The sequence below is a fragment of the Oncorhynchus masou genome, chromosome 28 (genome assembly GCF_036934945.1).
Source record: "Oncorhynchus masou masou isolate Uvic2021 chromosome 28, UVic_Omas_1.1, whole genome shotgun sequence".
Taxonomy (NCBI): Eukaryota; Metazoa; Chordata; class Actinopteri; order Salmoniformes; family Salmonidae; genus Oncorhynchus; species Oncorhynchus masou.
Window position 1 is genome coordinate 47,183,651 of NC_088239.1, and position 16,996 is coordinate 47,200,646.

The following is a 16,996-nucleotide window of genomic DNA, read 5'->3' on the forward strand; positions in this document are numbered from 1 at the left end:
TACAATGGGGATGGCACGTCAGAATCACGCGACGCCAAACCGGTGTATCAATACCTTCTCCGATCAGTGACAGAGTGAATGATAGTAGTAGCAAATCACAGGTGGAAATACTGTATTAATGAATGGACATGATTTATTCTCTAAATTATATGCCGATGTCGTTTATTTTTGCGCAAAGCACTGTGCATTCCTGCGCGTAATCTTTTGCGCAATCTTCATTCCATTACACGTTTTTCTCCGATATTTTAAGTAACAAAATTGTATATGTAAAAAAAACAAGTAGTATTAATCGTATTTTTCATTCATCATGTTATCAAAATCACATAAGACCTGGCATTTGAAGTGGTTATTAAAATGTTTACTGCAGTGGTACATTTTTCTTAGTATTTGCATAAACTTTAAGACTGAATATAAATTATTTTACATAAAAAGTAATGAGTACAAAAACATTAATTACAAAATGTTGACATCAAAAATACAAAAACAATATGCTAATGAAGAAAGTGAGGTTCAGGTTTCTTTTCAATGCAGCAGTCTCTCTTACCTCATCAGTCATCCCATTGGAGCCATCCAGCAGGTTTGCAGGCAGTGAAACCGGAATGACAATAACCCAGAAGCACCAATCAACAGGTCTGAATGACTGGTTTCACATCTCACAATCATATTACTAAATGGTTCCTAAATAGCTTATGACCAGGACTGCGAAGGGCAGGACATTGGACATTTAACACTTGAACACGTTTTAAATGTTGTTAAAACAATAGTTTAAAAAGTTTCATGTATCTTATAACATAACTTAACTTTTCACATAAAGAAATGTAAGTCCTTCTTTGGTTTCCTAAAAAAGCAGTTTAATTCATTCATTGGCTTGCTATCGCTGTGTCCCTGGTTCTGATTGGAGGAGATTTCACCTTTGACCCGAAGTGTCACTTCCTGGATTGTGACTGATATAGGTTTGGGACTGGGGGCAAAGCCATACAAATGTGACTTAGGTCTCAATGGCTACAGTAGAAAACAGAGTAGTCTGCAGCCTCCATCATCACCCCTCCTAGACTTTCCAGGCCAGATGTGTGAAGGTGTGTTTAGGTAGATGTCCCTCCCCTCTATAGCCCCCCAGGTTCCTCGTTCCTCTGGAAGGGCTGAGTGTTCCTGGGTGGAGTATCATCATCCAGCTGGGTGAAAACATGAGATGGGAGGAGCACTGTAAATCACTACCAGTTCACACCCTTAGGTTGCATCCCACACTTCCATAGTATTATGTGATGTCTTAATGGTAATCGGCCCAACAGTATGAAATGATCTGTGGTATTTTGGTCAGAATAATTATTGTATCTATAGTATAAAACACATGAAAGCACGTACCCGGCTGGTTTGACTGGGTCTTGTGGTGTAGGTGGAGCTCTGGTTGGGGTGGTGATCGGGATTGCTGTGATTGTGTCTGTCACAGTTACGACTGTGGTTCCCATGGCTACTGTTGCCACTGTTTTGGCCGATGCTGAGGCTGATGATAGCGTCACAGTTAGATGACGGGCTGTGGGAGGGGCATGAAGGTTGTAGGGTTGTGCGTTCTAGGCTAGCCACCATCTGACGAGACTCATCTAGCAGCCTTTGTAGATTATTGGTGGAGGAACGCTGGTCCTCCTGGGGGAATGGACAAAATATAAAATGTTTAAACTTTAAGACTGAATCCTGGCCAATCACTTTTCTTTACCTCTACATTAGGAATTAATTATGAAGATCAGGAGTTTTTCTATGGCTATGTGGTCCACTCACATCGTCTAAAGCTGCAAAAAGGCCTCCCAGGTTGCCGTTGACAACACCTCGTTCATTGGCGGTTGTTGGAGAGGCGGAGTCATTCGCAAGACCGAGGCTCCTCCTACTCGGTGAGGAAGGGGAGGGGCTATCCAGGTACACACAGGTGAGATCACCTTGGCTGGGAAAGCAGTCAATCAATCAATCAATCCTAATATTTCTGAGACAAATTTGGGGTCAATATAAAAGTGTACCATTCTTTCTCTGTATATTCTGTCCCTACCAGGTGTTACGAGGGCTGATGTCCACCAGCAATATGGAGAAGTCCTCTGCCTCTGGTCCTCCATTAAACACAGCTAAGAGCTCCATGCCTGCACCTGGCCCTGCATCTGTCCCTGTCTCAGAGCTGCCTGCTTCAGACAGGCTAGGTTCACTCTGTTCCTGGCCTTCAGATATACATCTACACCCACAGCTCTGCCCTGCCTGTACTTCAGGCAAACTACCACAGCCACAACTAGCTGTCTTATAGGAGCTAGGTCCTGTCTGTCCCTCAACTATACTGCTACACCCACATTCAGGGGACTCAGTCCTCTCCACCAGGGAGCCTGCATTTGTACCGATTCCATCCTCACACAATGACTCCCTGCATTCTTTTCCTGATGTTCCCTGGTGGCTGTAGTTCGAGACTCCGTCGCTAGCTTTACCAGAAGTGTGACCCACATTCCCGCTGTTATTCTCGCTGAAATTCCCACTTACTCCACTCTGACTCCTGGTCCGCCTGCCTTCTTTTCTTGAAGCTCCCTGGGGGCTGTAGCTGGGGACTCTGTCGCTAATGCTAACTTGATCGACAGTGCGGTTTAACGAACCCTCATTCCCACTAACTCCACTCTGATTCTGTATCCCTCTGCCTTCTCTCCTTGCTGATTTATTTTGGCTGCGGTAGCTAGCGATGCGGTCGCTCAGCGACAGTGTGGTGGTTCCCGGGGCTAGGCTACTACAGGTTGCCATGATTTCCTTGCTAGCTCTCCTTCGTGTTTCCTGGCTGCAGTAGTTTGATTCATGTTCGCGGAGTTCGGTGAGTTGTTGTTGCTCTTGTTGCCTAAGATACGTGCCTTGGTTTCCTGAAACAGTGGACAGGTAGTCGCTGAAGTTGACGCTAGCTTGGCCTGGCGATTGAGTTCGACTAAGCGTTCCTGTGGCGGCGGCTATGCTTGGTGTGTCCATGGTTTCTCTACTCTCTCTACCTGTCATTGTTTCCTGGTGACTTGACTCTCGGTTGGTGTAGGAACTGGGAGTACGGGGGTTTGATATGTTCTGGTTCTCTCTCTTCGTTGATGAAAAACAGTCACTAACGCTGCTAGCTTGGACCATTGCGTAACTCAGCAACTCTCTGGGGACAGCAGCAATGAGGTCCCGGGTTGCTACTGCACCGTCAGTGAGCTCAGAGGTCAAATCTGAAACACTACTTTCATCCTCCTGTTGGGGTGCCTGTCTCTCTCCTGTGACAAGAAGGGGGAAGGGGGGTTCTGGACAGTTTGGGTGGTGGTCTATACTTCTGCTTAAAGTCTGTCTGTAGACTGACCCTGTTGCTCGTCTCTCTGTCCCTCCTACTCTCTCTGTTCCCTGACTGGTAAGAGACACAATTTCAGCACCTCCTCTAAAGCCAAATAAACAACAGCAAAATATCTGAGACTGTGCACAACATCAACTGAGTAGAATAAATATACACATGCACAAACACCCAGCTCACCTCCCATGTGGCCCCTGTCCCTCAGCCTGTTTCAGGGCCTCCCGGGTGCTCTCCAGGTTCAACTGAAGCAGCTGCAGGTCATTCTGCTGGTTCTCACACACCTGGAACACACACAATTAGGATTGTGGACACTTCATGCATATCAGGTCAGGGTAAATGATACTTTCATCGATTGACCCAGTGTAAATTACTATTCATTTACACCAATATCTTATATTTACATTAATATTTAATCTTAGTCTGGGTAACTTTGGGCCAAATACAGCTCCTTAGCCTCTTCAGGTTAACTGTGTCAGGGCTGAGTCAGGGCCCAGGTATGTGACACACCACCAATACAGACAGCGCCTAACAGCCGAGGTAGAGAACATTCCTGAAGTTCCACAGGTATGCTGTAGAACCTGACCGACAGCCCAGCCCAATGCGCTGTGGGTAAAAAGTGTGGAGGTATAGATAAGGTAAGAGGTGACACACCTGGCGTAGACAGTGCAGCTCCGACTCTGTGCGCTCCTGCTTGGAACGAGCCAATCCCAGCAGCTCATCCTTCCAGCTCTCCCCCTCACCTGGGAGACAGGAACCATGTCAAAAGCAGTCACAACAGCTTCTTATCAATAGTTCGGGAGAAATGTGTAATATATTTTCTTGGTAAGCGATCTAAAATAATGCACGATGAGACGAGAGAAGCTGGGGTGGTTCAATCAACCAGTCTATCTATCTTAATACAGTCAATAAGAATAACAATGAGTAGGAAGAGGAACTAGATGTTCCTGTTTAGGGAAACAATGACCTGGAACTATAGCACTACAGGCATCCTCCCTACTGTTCCAGAGGAGGCCCTGTCATTACACTGGGAAACATTGCCTCTATGGGTTGGTACCAGAAAAAACAGGGGTTTGGGCGGCTGGGGTTTAAGTTGCTGTAAATCACACCGTGACAAACATATTTCTGAAAAATGCTCACTCAAAAGTCCTATATAAATAAACTTGGTTGCATGTGAGGTACCCGAGAGAGCCAGCTCCCTGCGCAGCAGCTGTCCTTCCTGCTTCAGACGGATGATGTCCTCTCTCTGGGCACTGCCCTCTGTTATCTGCTGCTGTAACTCCTCTACAACCACAACACAGGGAGAGGGAAAAAGAGAGAGGGGGGGGGTTGAGAGAGAGAGGGAGAAGGAAAGTAAGATCATTTAAGAGTGCACAGGTATATGACAGCTAGCTTTTTCAGTCTTACTGAAAACTACAAAACTTTTGTAGTGTACTGTATCTCTGAGCCATGTACTCTGGAACCTGTACCTTTGAGCCGTGTGTTCTCGTGCCGGACCTCTCTGTATCGCCGTTTGTGCTCCTCGACCTCCCTGAGCACCCTGGCCTCCCGTGAGTGACTCTCCTTCAGCGACCCCTCCATCTCCCGCAGGCGCCCAGACAGATCTACGATGTGATTGGTTGCCTCCGTCACATCCTTGTCCTGGTGGGGGAAGAAGAGGTTATAAACAGTGGGTATCATAAGTATTCACCCCTCTAGGATTTTTTCACATTTTGTTGTGTTACAAAGTGGGATTGAAATTGATTTAATTTTCATTTTTTGTCAATAATCTACACAACATACTCTGTAATGTCAAAGTAGAAGAGAATTTCTTTACAAATGTTAGAATTTATGAAAAATAAACACTAATATATCTTGATTACATAAATCAATACATGTTAGATTCACCTTTGCTAGTGATTACAGCTGTGAACCTTTCTGTTTAAGTGAAACATTTGCCCATTATTCTTTTCAAAATTCTTCATTCTCTGTCAAATTGGTTGTTGATCATCACTAGACAACCATTTTCAGGTCTTGCCATAGATTTTTAAGTTATGGGTATGCTTGTAATCGTTAAGAACTGGGGAGTTTTCAGGATTAAAAAAAAAACGGAATGGCGCTAAGCACAGGTAAAATCCTAGAGGAAAACCTGGTTCAGTTTGCTTTCCACCAGACACTGGAAAATTAATTCATCTTTCAGCAGGACAATAACCTAAAACACAAGGTGAAATCTACACTGGAGTTATTACCAAGAAGACAGTGAGTGTTCCTGAGTGGTCCAGATACAGTTTTGACTTAAATCTGCTTGAAAATATACGGCAAGAACTGAAAATGGTTGTCAAGCAATGATCAACATCCAATTTGACAGAGCTTGAAGAATTTTGAAGAGAATAATGGGCAAACGTTGCACAATCCAGATGTGAAAAGCTCTTAGAGACTTACCCAGAAAGACTCACAGCTGTAATCGCTGCCAAAGGTGATTCTAACATGTATTGACTAAGGGGGTTGAATATTAAGATTGAATATTTATGTTACATTTTTATTTTTTACAAATGTTAGAATTTTTCTTATAATTTGCCAGAGTTTTTGGTGTAGATCATTGATACAAAAATGACAATTAAATCCACTTAAATCCCACTTTGTAACACAACAAAATGTGGAAAAAGTCAAGGGGTGTGAATACCTTCTGAAGGCACTGTATATTTGTAATTTTCTTTTCACTCTGTCATTTGGGTCATTATTGTGGAGTAACTACAATGTTGTTGATCCATCATCAATTTTCACCCTTCACAGCCATTGAACTCTGTAGCTGTTTTAAAGTCACCAATGCCTCCCTGAGCAGTTTCCTTTCTGTCCGTTGTGTCTGGGTGGTTTCGTACATCATCCACAGCATAATTATTAACTTGTTACCTAACTACCAATCATTGCCCTTCTTCATGAGGCTTTTGAAAAGCTCTCTGGTCTTTGTAGTTGAATCAGTGCTTGAAATTCAATACTTGACTAAGGGACCTTACAGATGTGTGTATGCGGGACAGACGAATGGGTAGTCATTCATAAATCATATCATCCCCTATTATTTCACACAAAGTGAGTCTATGTAACTTATTATGCAATTTGTTAAGCCAAATTTTCCTCCTGAACTAATTTAGTCTTGCCTAAACAAAACGAGTAAATCAATTGGCAAACATGATATTTTAGTTATTCAATTTGTATTCATTTGTTAACCTTTCTAGAATTTTCTTTTAACTTTGACATTATGGAGTATTTTGTGTAGATCGATGACAAAAAAAATCATACCCTAAATCCACTTCAATCTCACTTTGTCACGCATCAAAATGTGAAGAAAAAAAATCCAAGGGGGGTGAACACTTATGATAACCACTGTACAATTTACAGTCTGCATGTCTGTAATCTCGGCAGGGGCGTCACTTTCACCAAAAGTTCATTCTGAAATTGCATTTTTGTGCCCCCCAGTTTTATCATTGGAATGTGATACCAAACGAGGGAGCGGGGTGCTTTAGGACCAATGTGGACACCTCCGAGTGGTCAGGTAGGCTGTTTGGAGTGTTTATCTTACTGGATTAAAAATATAATAATGTAGGTCCCTCCCTTCTAAAACCAAAGTTACGCCCCTGAATCTCGACACCCAGAACCAAATCAGATAGGCTGTCGTGAGAGACTAGCATGTCTGTAACTGCATGGCCTTACTACTCTATTACAGGGTAATCAGAGTTAGAGACAAAGGTTTAAGAAAGCAAGCCTACCTTGAGTCTGAGCATGGTGCTGAGCTCCTCCCCTCTGACTTGCAGAGAGCCCAGCTGGGCTGACAAAGACATCACTGTGGAGTTCAGACTTTGGTTCTTCTCCTGGTGGCGGGAGGGAGACAAAACAACACAACACCAGAAACCCTTTATTTTACAGTCCTGTTTAAGAACACAACACCGGAAACATGTACTGTAAATAACCACATCAGTACAACACCAAATTGGCTGTGTGTGTGTGTGTGCTTGTACCTTCAGGTCGTGACAGTTTTGGCTGGTGTACTGCTGTTTCTTCCCTAGCTCGAGCAGCTGTTGCTGGGTAGAGTTGAGCTCCCTGTGGCCTTCCTTCTCCCGGGCCTCCACGACATGAACCCTCTTAGTTACAGCTCTGATCACCTCATTACGCTTCTGAAGCTCATCTAAGACAAGCAAACACACATTATGACACACAGATTGATACACATACAAGCAAAAACATACACACAGCATGCATGCATACGCATAAACACCAGAGACCTTATCAATGCTATTCCCAGACCTGTCGTATTCAAAGCAAACATCACAAAATAATACAGAGGATGCAATTCACCATTTAATTACCCATGATTAATTATCACCATTTAACTACCCATCATTGAGGTTATTTTGGGAATGTACACACACAGATGATGAAAGGAATATTTTGTGTTCATTTGAGGCCTGTGTCCCCTCTCTCACCCTCCAGGCGAGCACACCTCTGCTCCAGGGTCAGGACTCTCTGGCGGTCTTGTTCCCAGGCAGTGAGCTGCTTGTGGTGGGCAGCAGCCATGGTGTTGAGCTCCTGGTCCCGGTCTTTCAGTTCACAAATCAGCAGCTGCAGCTCCCGCCTCTGCCTTTGGATGGTGGCACTCTCCATCTCACCAAGAGGCTATTATAACACACACACACAGACAGACAGACACATACCCAAATGTAAATACAGGAGTGAGTAGGTATGCACACACACACACCTCCACAAACACGTAGAGAGTACCAGTACTGACCTGCTAGCTATAATGGTAGCCTTGCTAGCTCATAGTAATAGTTTCACATTTTATCAACCAGTCGTTAGCTACCATGGGCAATTACACCTTAATATCATTAACATTCTATTCTGCATTCTGTGATTCTATCAAGGATACAATGATGTAACAAAGGAGAACATAAGCAGCGTGTTCCATAATATTTGAAAAATGAGCCATTTGGCTTTATGTGTTGTGTAAAAAGCAGCACCTCCCACCATTCTGTCCTGTAGGAGGGGTAGAGACAGGGAGGGGGGTTGGGTGTAGAGGCTTCCTGTGGGACTGAGGCTTGGGGGACTTCTGGCTGACTGGCTGGCCATCTTCTGTCCCTCACTCTGAGCTGAGGTGGACACTAGGGAAGGCTCCTCGATAGAAGCTCCCACATTCTTCTGCAAAAATGGAGCCATTGCCATTCATGTTAGAATTTCTCATTTCACTAGACTAGTAGCCTAACCAAGGCAACAAGACAAAATAAAAACGTATAAAATTAGTTTTCCAAACATTTTAGGGATGAAATATAGCAGGTCCAATAACAGTGATTTGCTCACTATTACCTTTTTCACCGGTGTGCTGTGCCAGGGATCACATGGAGTGACTGAAAACACAAATACACGTTTTTGTTTAAAATACAGTTACTGCCAGCTTTCTCAGACATAGCCAACTCAATTCAACTCCACGATTTACAATGTAGTTGAGCGGCGACTAGTGTGGGCAGACGGGAGACATTGTCCTATGTAACTGCTATTCTGTGGGTGCTGAAATAAGTAGTTCTTAATAAAAACGTAATTGTATGTGATGTCGTAACTCCAGTCCGCCCACACTAGTCGCCGCTCAACTATCTCGACACCAGAAAAACTGTGTGATGAGACACACACACACACACCAAAATAGCTGTGTGATGATGAGTGTCCAGATCCTCCACTTGGATTGAATGTTCTTCTACTGCCTTGGTCCATCTCCACTCAGTCATGGCGGTTGTTGTAACTTGTACTGTTACAGTTCTGATGAACTTTAACGCTAGCTAGCTACGCTAACGTTCAACAGGTTTAGATGGGCATCTCATGATCATTGTCTGCTTTTAAATCATGGAACCATTTACATAAATACTTTGACAACAAAATACAGAGCATAATCTAATAAAATGGATTACTCCACAATTATCTCACATTATGTTAATTTGTAAATGGAAATATCCAGCTAGCCTAGCATTAAATTCCTGTTGAACGTTTGCACATTTTCAAATCACTTGTTGTGATGGCCGCGGAGGAGTGGATGTCAAGGCACACACGTGAATGCCTATCGTATAACGTCAAAATAAATTCATATTAGGAGTTTTATATAAGATATATTTTACTTTATTTTCCAATATATCGGAATGTTGTTATAAACTGCAATTTATCGATATATCGTTGACAAGTGGTTAATTTTTATATAAATAATAATACAGGCAACTAAGTGAACACCTGTTATTTCTTTGCAGAGCGTGCGTTCCAACAGGCATTGACAGGACCCCTAGCTAAATCAGGCAGTAGGTGTGCTCAAGCTGTTATAACTGAGCATTAATCTGTTTCAACTTTACTTAATAATGCTTGTTTTGTTGATCAATCAACAATATTAAGGTTGTTTTCGAGGGGTATGTATAATGTTGTTGTCTTTCCATTGATTGACTTGGAGGTGATGCTAATGTGCCATCTAACGTTAGTTGCGCCGTTAGTTAGCATATATAGCTAACTAGCTGTGAATGAAGTCTCAGCCAAGGAACCAGTTGTCAAAAATATTATCTAGCTAGCTGCCTAGCTGTTGAATTTAGCTCGCTCGTCCATTGCCATATTACAACGACTTTTGCTTATCTAACTTGGATATATCCTAATTGTGTCTGGTAAAGGCACCAACATAGGCAGCATGCAAGTTAGCAAGCTAATGGTAGCTGGCTAATTATGTCTGACAGCCTGATTTTGAGTTGTAACAGCAGCTGTAAGGAAAGCTGTCATACAATTATACCTATTTGTGAATGAATAACAATATTCTTTGTTGTCAATCTATATATTGCTCCCCCGCATGTTAACTAGGTAAGGCCAAGGTATGACGTGCCAAATATCCCTGCTTAAGGACCTCACGTTGCCCAATAATTTACTAAAGGAAACTAACGTTGCTCCTTATAGTCCAAGGACCTTACATGTTCTGTTTAGAGGTGAATTGGCTCTGGCAGCTAAAACGTACAAATACTCTATTAAAACGTGACTCGATTCTCAATTGCGGTACGGTTGTAGAAACATATAGCCCTCTAGCTTTGGAACACAACATCGGGAGGAGTCTGTGTATTGGTTGGACTCGCTGAATGGTGCATCTTTTTGGAGGCTGGCGTCGGAGAAAAAAAAACTTACTACAATAAAGCTAGCATCACCATAACGTTATCAGTCAACAAGGGCATATGTATAATCTCTATTTACCATATGTGAAATGTGTTCCTCGCTATCAAATAAACCTCTGAATCCAACCTTTGTCCGAACAGCATCAAATCAAATGTTATTGGTCGCATAAACATATTTAGCAGATATTATTGTTGGTGTAGCGAAATGCTTGTATTCCTAACTCTAGCAGTGCGTAAAATATCTAACAATGCACACAGATCTAAAGTAAACTAATGGAATTAAGAAATATTTAAATATTAGGGCAAGCAATGTCTGAGTGTGTGTGTGTATGGGATGTGTAAACATAGTCATAGACAGTATGTGGATAGACTATTTAGTGTCTGTAGAATACGTAGGACAGAATGGTGTGTGTACAGATGGCTAGGATGGCATTGACTAGAATACACTATATACAAATGAAATTAATTTAACAGTATGCAGACATTATTAAATTCACCAGTGTATGTACATAGGCCAGCAGCCTCTAAGGTGTAGGGTTGAGTAACCAGGTGGTAGTTGGCTAGTGACAGTGATTTAAGGGCAGGGTACTGGGTGGAGGCTGGCTAGTGATGGCTGTCTGATGGCCTTGGTCCCAGATTTGATGCACCTGTACTGACATTAGACACCGCATTTCAGTCGATACTTCCTACCACAAAATCTACCACTGTCTACACAGCAGGTGGTGCGGTTCTGACAGAAGTTGGATTCAGACGTTTTTGATATTGAGGGTCACATTTCACTTTACGTCTAACATCAGTTTTCTGTAAATAAGCGCTCTAAAATGGAAATCTGGCCGTGTTGGAACTCTGAAATGGCGTGTAGAAATGTACTTTTTTTTTTTTTTTTTTTTGCGAGAACAGTTCTTGCAGATATGTTCCATATGTTTCTAAAACCAGCTAAGACGATTTTAGTTTTGAAGCTAATTTCCAGAAATTTTGCAATTGGGCTGAGGGAGAATTTGCTGTTTTTAAAGCCAATTTCCTTCAATTCTACACATTTTGCCATGGCTTCTTGCCATGCTCTTATGCTGAGTGACTCAAACATGACAAAATCAATGGGGGCTGCCATGACATTTATGGAATTTTAGATTGACTGTCTAGTTTATTATGGTGCTTGTTAGTTCTCAAAGATGATTTTATGAAAAAATATATCTCCATGATCTTTTCTATGTACTTTATATCTTGTTTTAGTTAAGTTCACACGGAACATTTTACCATCCCGAAAATATAATTTCCCCCAAAATATTGGAAATATTGTCATCCTATTGTTTGGCGTCGCAACTGATCAATTAATATAGGGGAAACACTGCGCTACAGGTAGTTAGCGTCTATGAATGGGTTAGACCTCACGTATCTTAGTTGAAGATGGGGTTCTTGACTCATTTGGGGCGCAAGGGTAGCTTAGTAGTTAGTGTTGGGCCATTAACCGAAAGGTTGCAAGATCGAATCCCAGAGCTGACAAGGTAAAAAGCTGTTGTTCTGCCCCTGAACAAGGCCGTTAACCCACTGTTCCTAGGCTCTCATTGAAAATAAGAATTTGTTCTTGAACTGACTTGCCTAGTTAAATAAAGGTAAAATAAATAAAAATGTATTGAGTGCAAAGTAACTACAATAGCAGCAGGAGTAGCATCATCAGTCAAATATATTGCAACAGTTTTCATGGTGAGTTAGGTGTTATCCATTGATTAAAGTGGCAGTCCATGTTCACTGTGACATGGCAGGCCATGACAAGCACCTGTTTTTAGTGCTTTGACAATGTAAGTTTGCTGTCCTCAGACCAATCCAGTGTCGAGGGTCCAGGATCCAAGTTATCTGGTGAAAAGCTGATTCTCACTTTTTGTTTGATTTAACCTTTTTCCCCCTCTGTGTTCAGATAATCTGTAATGGCTAGTACTGAGAATGCAGAGACGTGTTCACCAGAAAACAAAGGAGGCCATCATGGGAGTGCTGACCCAGACACAAAGTGCCCAAAGAAAGTCCAGTATTGTGGCGGTAAGAACTACTGGATATTTTCCAAAATGGCACCCTATTCTAGTGATCTATACATGCTCATGGCCAATTCCTAAAACATTGATTTGCAGTGTCACATGATTGTCAAGGTCTAACACCTTTGTTGTTGGTTTTCCAGTGTGCTCCTTGCCAACAGAGTACTGTGAGTACATGCCTGAGCCATCCAAATGCAGGCAGTGGCTGGAGAAGAACTTCCCAGATGTGTTTGCCAGGATGAGTGTAGGTGAGTTTCATCAGACAGTCTCTTGTTCTTTTGTTCTCTCTCTGTTTCCTATCAGGAAGATGGGCAATAATCCTCTGGAGGTGGGCAATAATGAATGATGTCTTATTAAAAACACTGTTTTTCTTATGCCTTACTGGTCCGGTAGGAAATGCTTCCAAGCAGGACACTGGCGGTGTAGAGGTGCCCCTTGTTGGAGAGGAGGATGAAAAGAAGAAGCAGAAGAGAGGTCTGAGTTCATTTTGATTTATTGAATGCAACCTTCCTCAAATCCTAAACCAGTGTATCCTAAACCAGTGTATCACAACCTTCAGGGACCCCCCAGCCTTTACACATTTGCTTCAATGGCACTGAAGGGGATGGCTGCTGTTTTTACAGGCTCCTAACCAACTGTGCAAATTTGGGTGTTTTCGCGTTGTTGAACTTATTTTGTACATGACGTTGCTGCTACTGTCTCTTGTGACCAAAAAGAGCTTCTGGATATCAGAATCCCGACTACTCAATTCGAACTGGACAAATAATTTTTCTTTAATGAGTCTGACTACTACTACTACTTTGAGACCAGGCACAAATCCCCGTCATTCACAGGAAGAAAATACGGAAATACAGGGAGCTGAGATTGGGGTGCCTTGTGAGAATTTGTCGGCGAGTGGGTAACCCACCTCTATAATTCGTTCTATTATCCAACGTGAAATTACTGGAGAATTAACAGGACGATCTTCGTTCGAGACTATCCAAGCAACGGGACATTAAACTGTAATATCTTATGTTTCACCGAGTCGTGGCTGAACGACAACGCGGATAATATACAATTGGCTGGGTTTTCTGTGTATCGGCAGGACAGAACAGCTACATCTGGTAAGACAAGGGGTGGGGTGTGTCTATTTTATCAATAACAGCTGGTGCGCGATGTCTATTGCTCGCTTTAGGTAGAATACCTCATAATAAGCTGTAGACCACTCTATCTACTGAGAGTTTTCATATTTTTCATAGCCATCTATTTACCACCACAAACTGATGCTGTCACTAAGACCGCACTCAATGGGCTGTATAAGGCCATAAGCAAACAAGAAAATGCTCATCCAGAAGCAGTGCTCCTAGTGGCCAGGAACTTTAATGCAGGGAAACTTAAATCTGTTTTACCAAATTTTTACCAGCATGTTACATGTGGAACCAGAGGGGGGGGAAACTAGGTACCTTTACTGCAGACACAGACGCGTACAAAGCTCTCTCTCCATTTGGCAAATCTGATCATAATTATATTCTCCCGCTTACAATCAAAAACTAAAGCAGGAAGTACCAGTGACAATCACAATATGGAAGTGGTCAGATGATGCGGATGCAATGCGACAGAACTGTTTTGCTAACACAGACTGGAATATGTTCCCGGGATTCATCCAGTGGCATTGAGGGGTATACCACCTCAGTCACCGGCTTTATCAATAAGTGCAGTGACGATGTTGTCTACACAGTGACCGTACGTACGTATCCCAACCAGAGGCCATGGATTACAGGCAACATCCGCACCGAGCTAAATGCTAGAGCTGCCACTTTCATGGAGTGGGACACTAATCCGGATGCTATTAAGAAATCCCATTATGCCCTCAGGTGAAACATCAAACAGGCAGAGTGTCAATTCAGGACTAAGATTGAATCTTACCACATTGGCTCTGATGCTTGTCAGATGTGGCAGGGTTTGTAAACTATTACGGTCTACAAAGGGAAACCCAGCTATGAGCTTCCCAGCAACGTGAGTTTACCAGATAAGCTAAATCTCTTTTTATGCTCGTTTTCCGGCAAGTAACACTGAATCATGCATGAAAGTACCAGCTGTTCCGGACGACTGTGTGATTACGCTTTCCATAGCCGATGTGAGCAAGACCTTTTAAACAGGTCAACATTCACAAGGCCGCAGGGTAATCCAGACAGATTACCAGGACATGAACTCAGAGCATGTGCGGACCAACTGGCAAGTGTCTTCACTGACATTTTCAAGCTCTCCCTGACCGAATCTGTAATACCTACATGTTTCTAGCAGACCACCATAGTCCTTGTGCCCAAGAATGCGAAGGTCACCGAACTAAATGACTACCGCCGTACCACTCATGTCGGTAGTGCTTTGACATGCTGGTCATGGCTCACATAAACACCAAACCCTAGACCCAATTCATATACCGCCCTAACAGATCCACAGATGACGCAATCACACTCCACACTGCCCTTTCCCAACTGGACAAAATGAACACCTATGCGATAATGCTTTTCATTGACTACAGCTCAATGTTCAACACCACAGTGCCCACAAAGCTTATCACTAAGAAATGACCATGGGACTAAAATCCTCCCTCTGCAACTGGATCCTGGACTTCCTGACGGGCCGCCCCCAGGTGGTAAGGGTAGGCAACAACATGTCACGCTGATACTCAACACGGGGGCCCATCAGGGGTGCGTGCTTAGTCCCATCCTGTACTCCCAGTTCAAGCACGACTCCAACACCATCATTAAGTTTGCTGACGACACAACAGTGGTAGGCCTGATAACCGCCAACGATGATACAGCCTAGACAAGGCAAGACAATCATGAAGAGGGCACGACAACACCTTTTCCCCCTCAGGAGCCTGAAAAGATTTGGCATGAGTCCCAGAATCCTCAAAGTTCTACAGCTGTGCCATTGAAAGCATTGTGTCACTGCCTAGTATGGCAACTGCTAGGCATCTGACTGTAAGATGCTACAGAGGTTAGTGTGTACGGTCCAATACAACACTGGGGCCAAGCCTCCTGCCATCCAGGACCTAGGCAGTCTGAGGAAGACCCAGTCACCCAGGTCATAGACTGTTCTCTCTGCTACCGCACGGTATGCGGTACCGGAGCGCCAAGTCTAGGTCCAAAAGGCTTCTCAACAGCTTCTACCCCCAGGCCGTAAGACTGCGGAACAATTAATCAAATGGCCACCCGGGCTATTTACATATTTATTTATTTTTTTACCCAGTGTTTTTACACTACTGCTACTCGCATTTATTATCTATGCATAGTCACTACCCCTACCTACATATACAAATGACCTCAAATAACCTGTACCCCCGCACATTGACTTAAGATACCGGTACCTCCTTTATATAGCCTTGTTATTTTATTGTTACTGTGTTTTTTACTTCAGTTTATTTACTAAATATTTTCATAACTCCATTTCTTGAACTGCATTGTTGGTTAGTATTTCACGTTAAGGTCTACGCCTCTTGTATTCGGCACCTGTGACAAATAACGTTGTTATATGTTTTTCTCTATTCCAGACTAAATCACTGGGGTTCATTGGTTGAATCAGGTCTTAGTGCTGAAATATAACAAGCACTTGCATCTGCTAGGGGTGTCTGAGGACGGGCATTGGAGAACCCTGTTCTAACCCGTCTGTGCTGACTCTCTCTAGGTGGCAGAGGACAGATCAAACAGAAAAAGAAGACTGTCCCTCAGAAAATAACGATAGCTAAAATCCCCCGCGCCAAGAAGAAATATGTCACCCGAGTCTGTGGAATGAACACCTTTGGTAAGACTGACTGTCACATCCTGTTACTGAAAACACCTTGTTAAAGACATGGAAACACCCGTAACCTTGTTGTTTTTCTTGCTTGTGACTGTGGACTTCCTCCCTGCAGATATTGACCTTAAAGAGGCTCAGAGATTCTTTGCCCAGAAGTTCTCCTGCGGCGCCTCGGTGACGGCGGAGGATGAAATCATCATTCAGGGAGATTTTACAGATGACATCATCGATGTCATTCAGGAAAAGTGGCCTGAGGTAAGACGGCTGTGTTGACTCTCCAACGCCACATAGATGGCTGAAAAAAGTTAGTTACAGGAAATAGACGAGTAGTCTGTGTGTACCTGAATGAGATGTATATTACACACACTAACCATCTGTCTTTCCATTGTAGGTGGATGACGACAGCATTGAAGATCTTGGAGAAGTCAAGAAGTGAAGACCCGATGTGCACTTTTACTGAAAATGGATGCAACATGTAACATCAACCTGGCCAAATGTACACATTAACATTAAAAAGGAGTCGTTTTATATCTATTTTATTTACTGTATAGAAACTGTGGACTTGGCCACTCCCTTTTGGCATTTTTCAGTTCTTGATAGCTGCTGCCTGTCTCTGTCGCCAAAGGTCTGGTCTGATGTGATTCCTTCCCAAACGCTTTTCACTCAGCAAAATTTTAGGGTAATAAATGTCGCTCATTCACTTGCTCATTCTTTAGTCCTTC

General features: G+C 43.0%; 2 protein-coding genes across 5 annotated transcripts; one reads left to right on the forward strand and one right to left on the reverse strand.

Annotated features, from left to right (window-relative positions):
• Positions 1–15: 15 nt before the first annotated feature.
• On the reverse strand, positions 16–9,344 carry ccdc62 (coiled-coil domain containing 62). Its single transcript, XM_064942258.1, has 13 exons — positions 8,983–9,344; positions 8,654–8,694; positions 8,318–8,488; positions 7,777–7,966; positions 7,312–7,478; positions 7,063–7,164; positions 4,789–4,960; positions 4,502–4,603; positions 3,974–4,062; positions 3,503–3,603; positions 1,774–1,933; positions 1,363–1,641; positions 16–1,172 (listed from the first exon to the last, which is right to left on the reverse strand). Exons 1-13 carry the CDS (start codon positions 9,053–9,055, stop codon positions 1,104–1,106), a joined length of 1,716 nt encoding a protein of 571 aa, XP_064798330.1. The 5' UTR covers positions 9,056–9,344; the 3' UTR covers positions 16–1,103.
• A 236-nt stretch (positions 9,345–9,580) lies between these two features.
• On the forward strand, positions 9,581–16,982 carry LOC135517715 (density-regulated protein-like). 4 transcript variants are annotated; one of them, XM_064942261.1, is made up of 7 exons: positions 9,581–9,627; positions 12,383–12,501; positions 12,638–12,741; positions 12,878–12,968; positions 16,164–16,280; positions 16,390–16,529; positions 16,666–16,982. In XM_064942261.1, the coding sequence occupies exons 2-7, from the start codon at positions 12,393–12,395 to the stop codon at positions 16,708–16,710; spliced, it is 606 nt and encodes a 201-aa protein (XP_064798333.1). In that variant the 5' UTR covers positions 9,581–9,627; positions 12,383–12,392; the 3' UTR covers positions 16,711–16,982. The 4 variants fall into 4 exon arrangements, with proteins under 4 accessions (XP_064798333.1, XP_064798335.1, XP_064798332.1 ...); XM_064942263.1 differs by having other exon boundaries at positions 9,597–9,732; positions 12,638–12,742; positions 12,888–12,968; XM_064942260.1 differs by having other exon boundaries at positions 9,597–9,732.
• Positions 16,983–16,996: the final 14 nt, after the last annotated feature.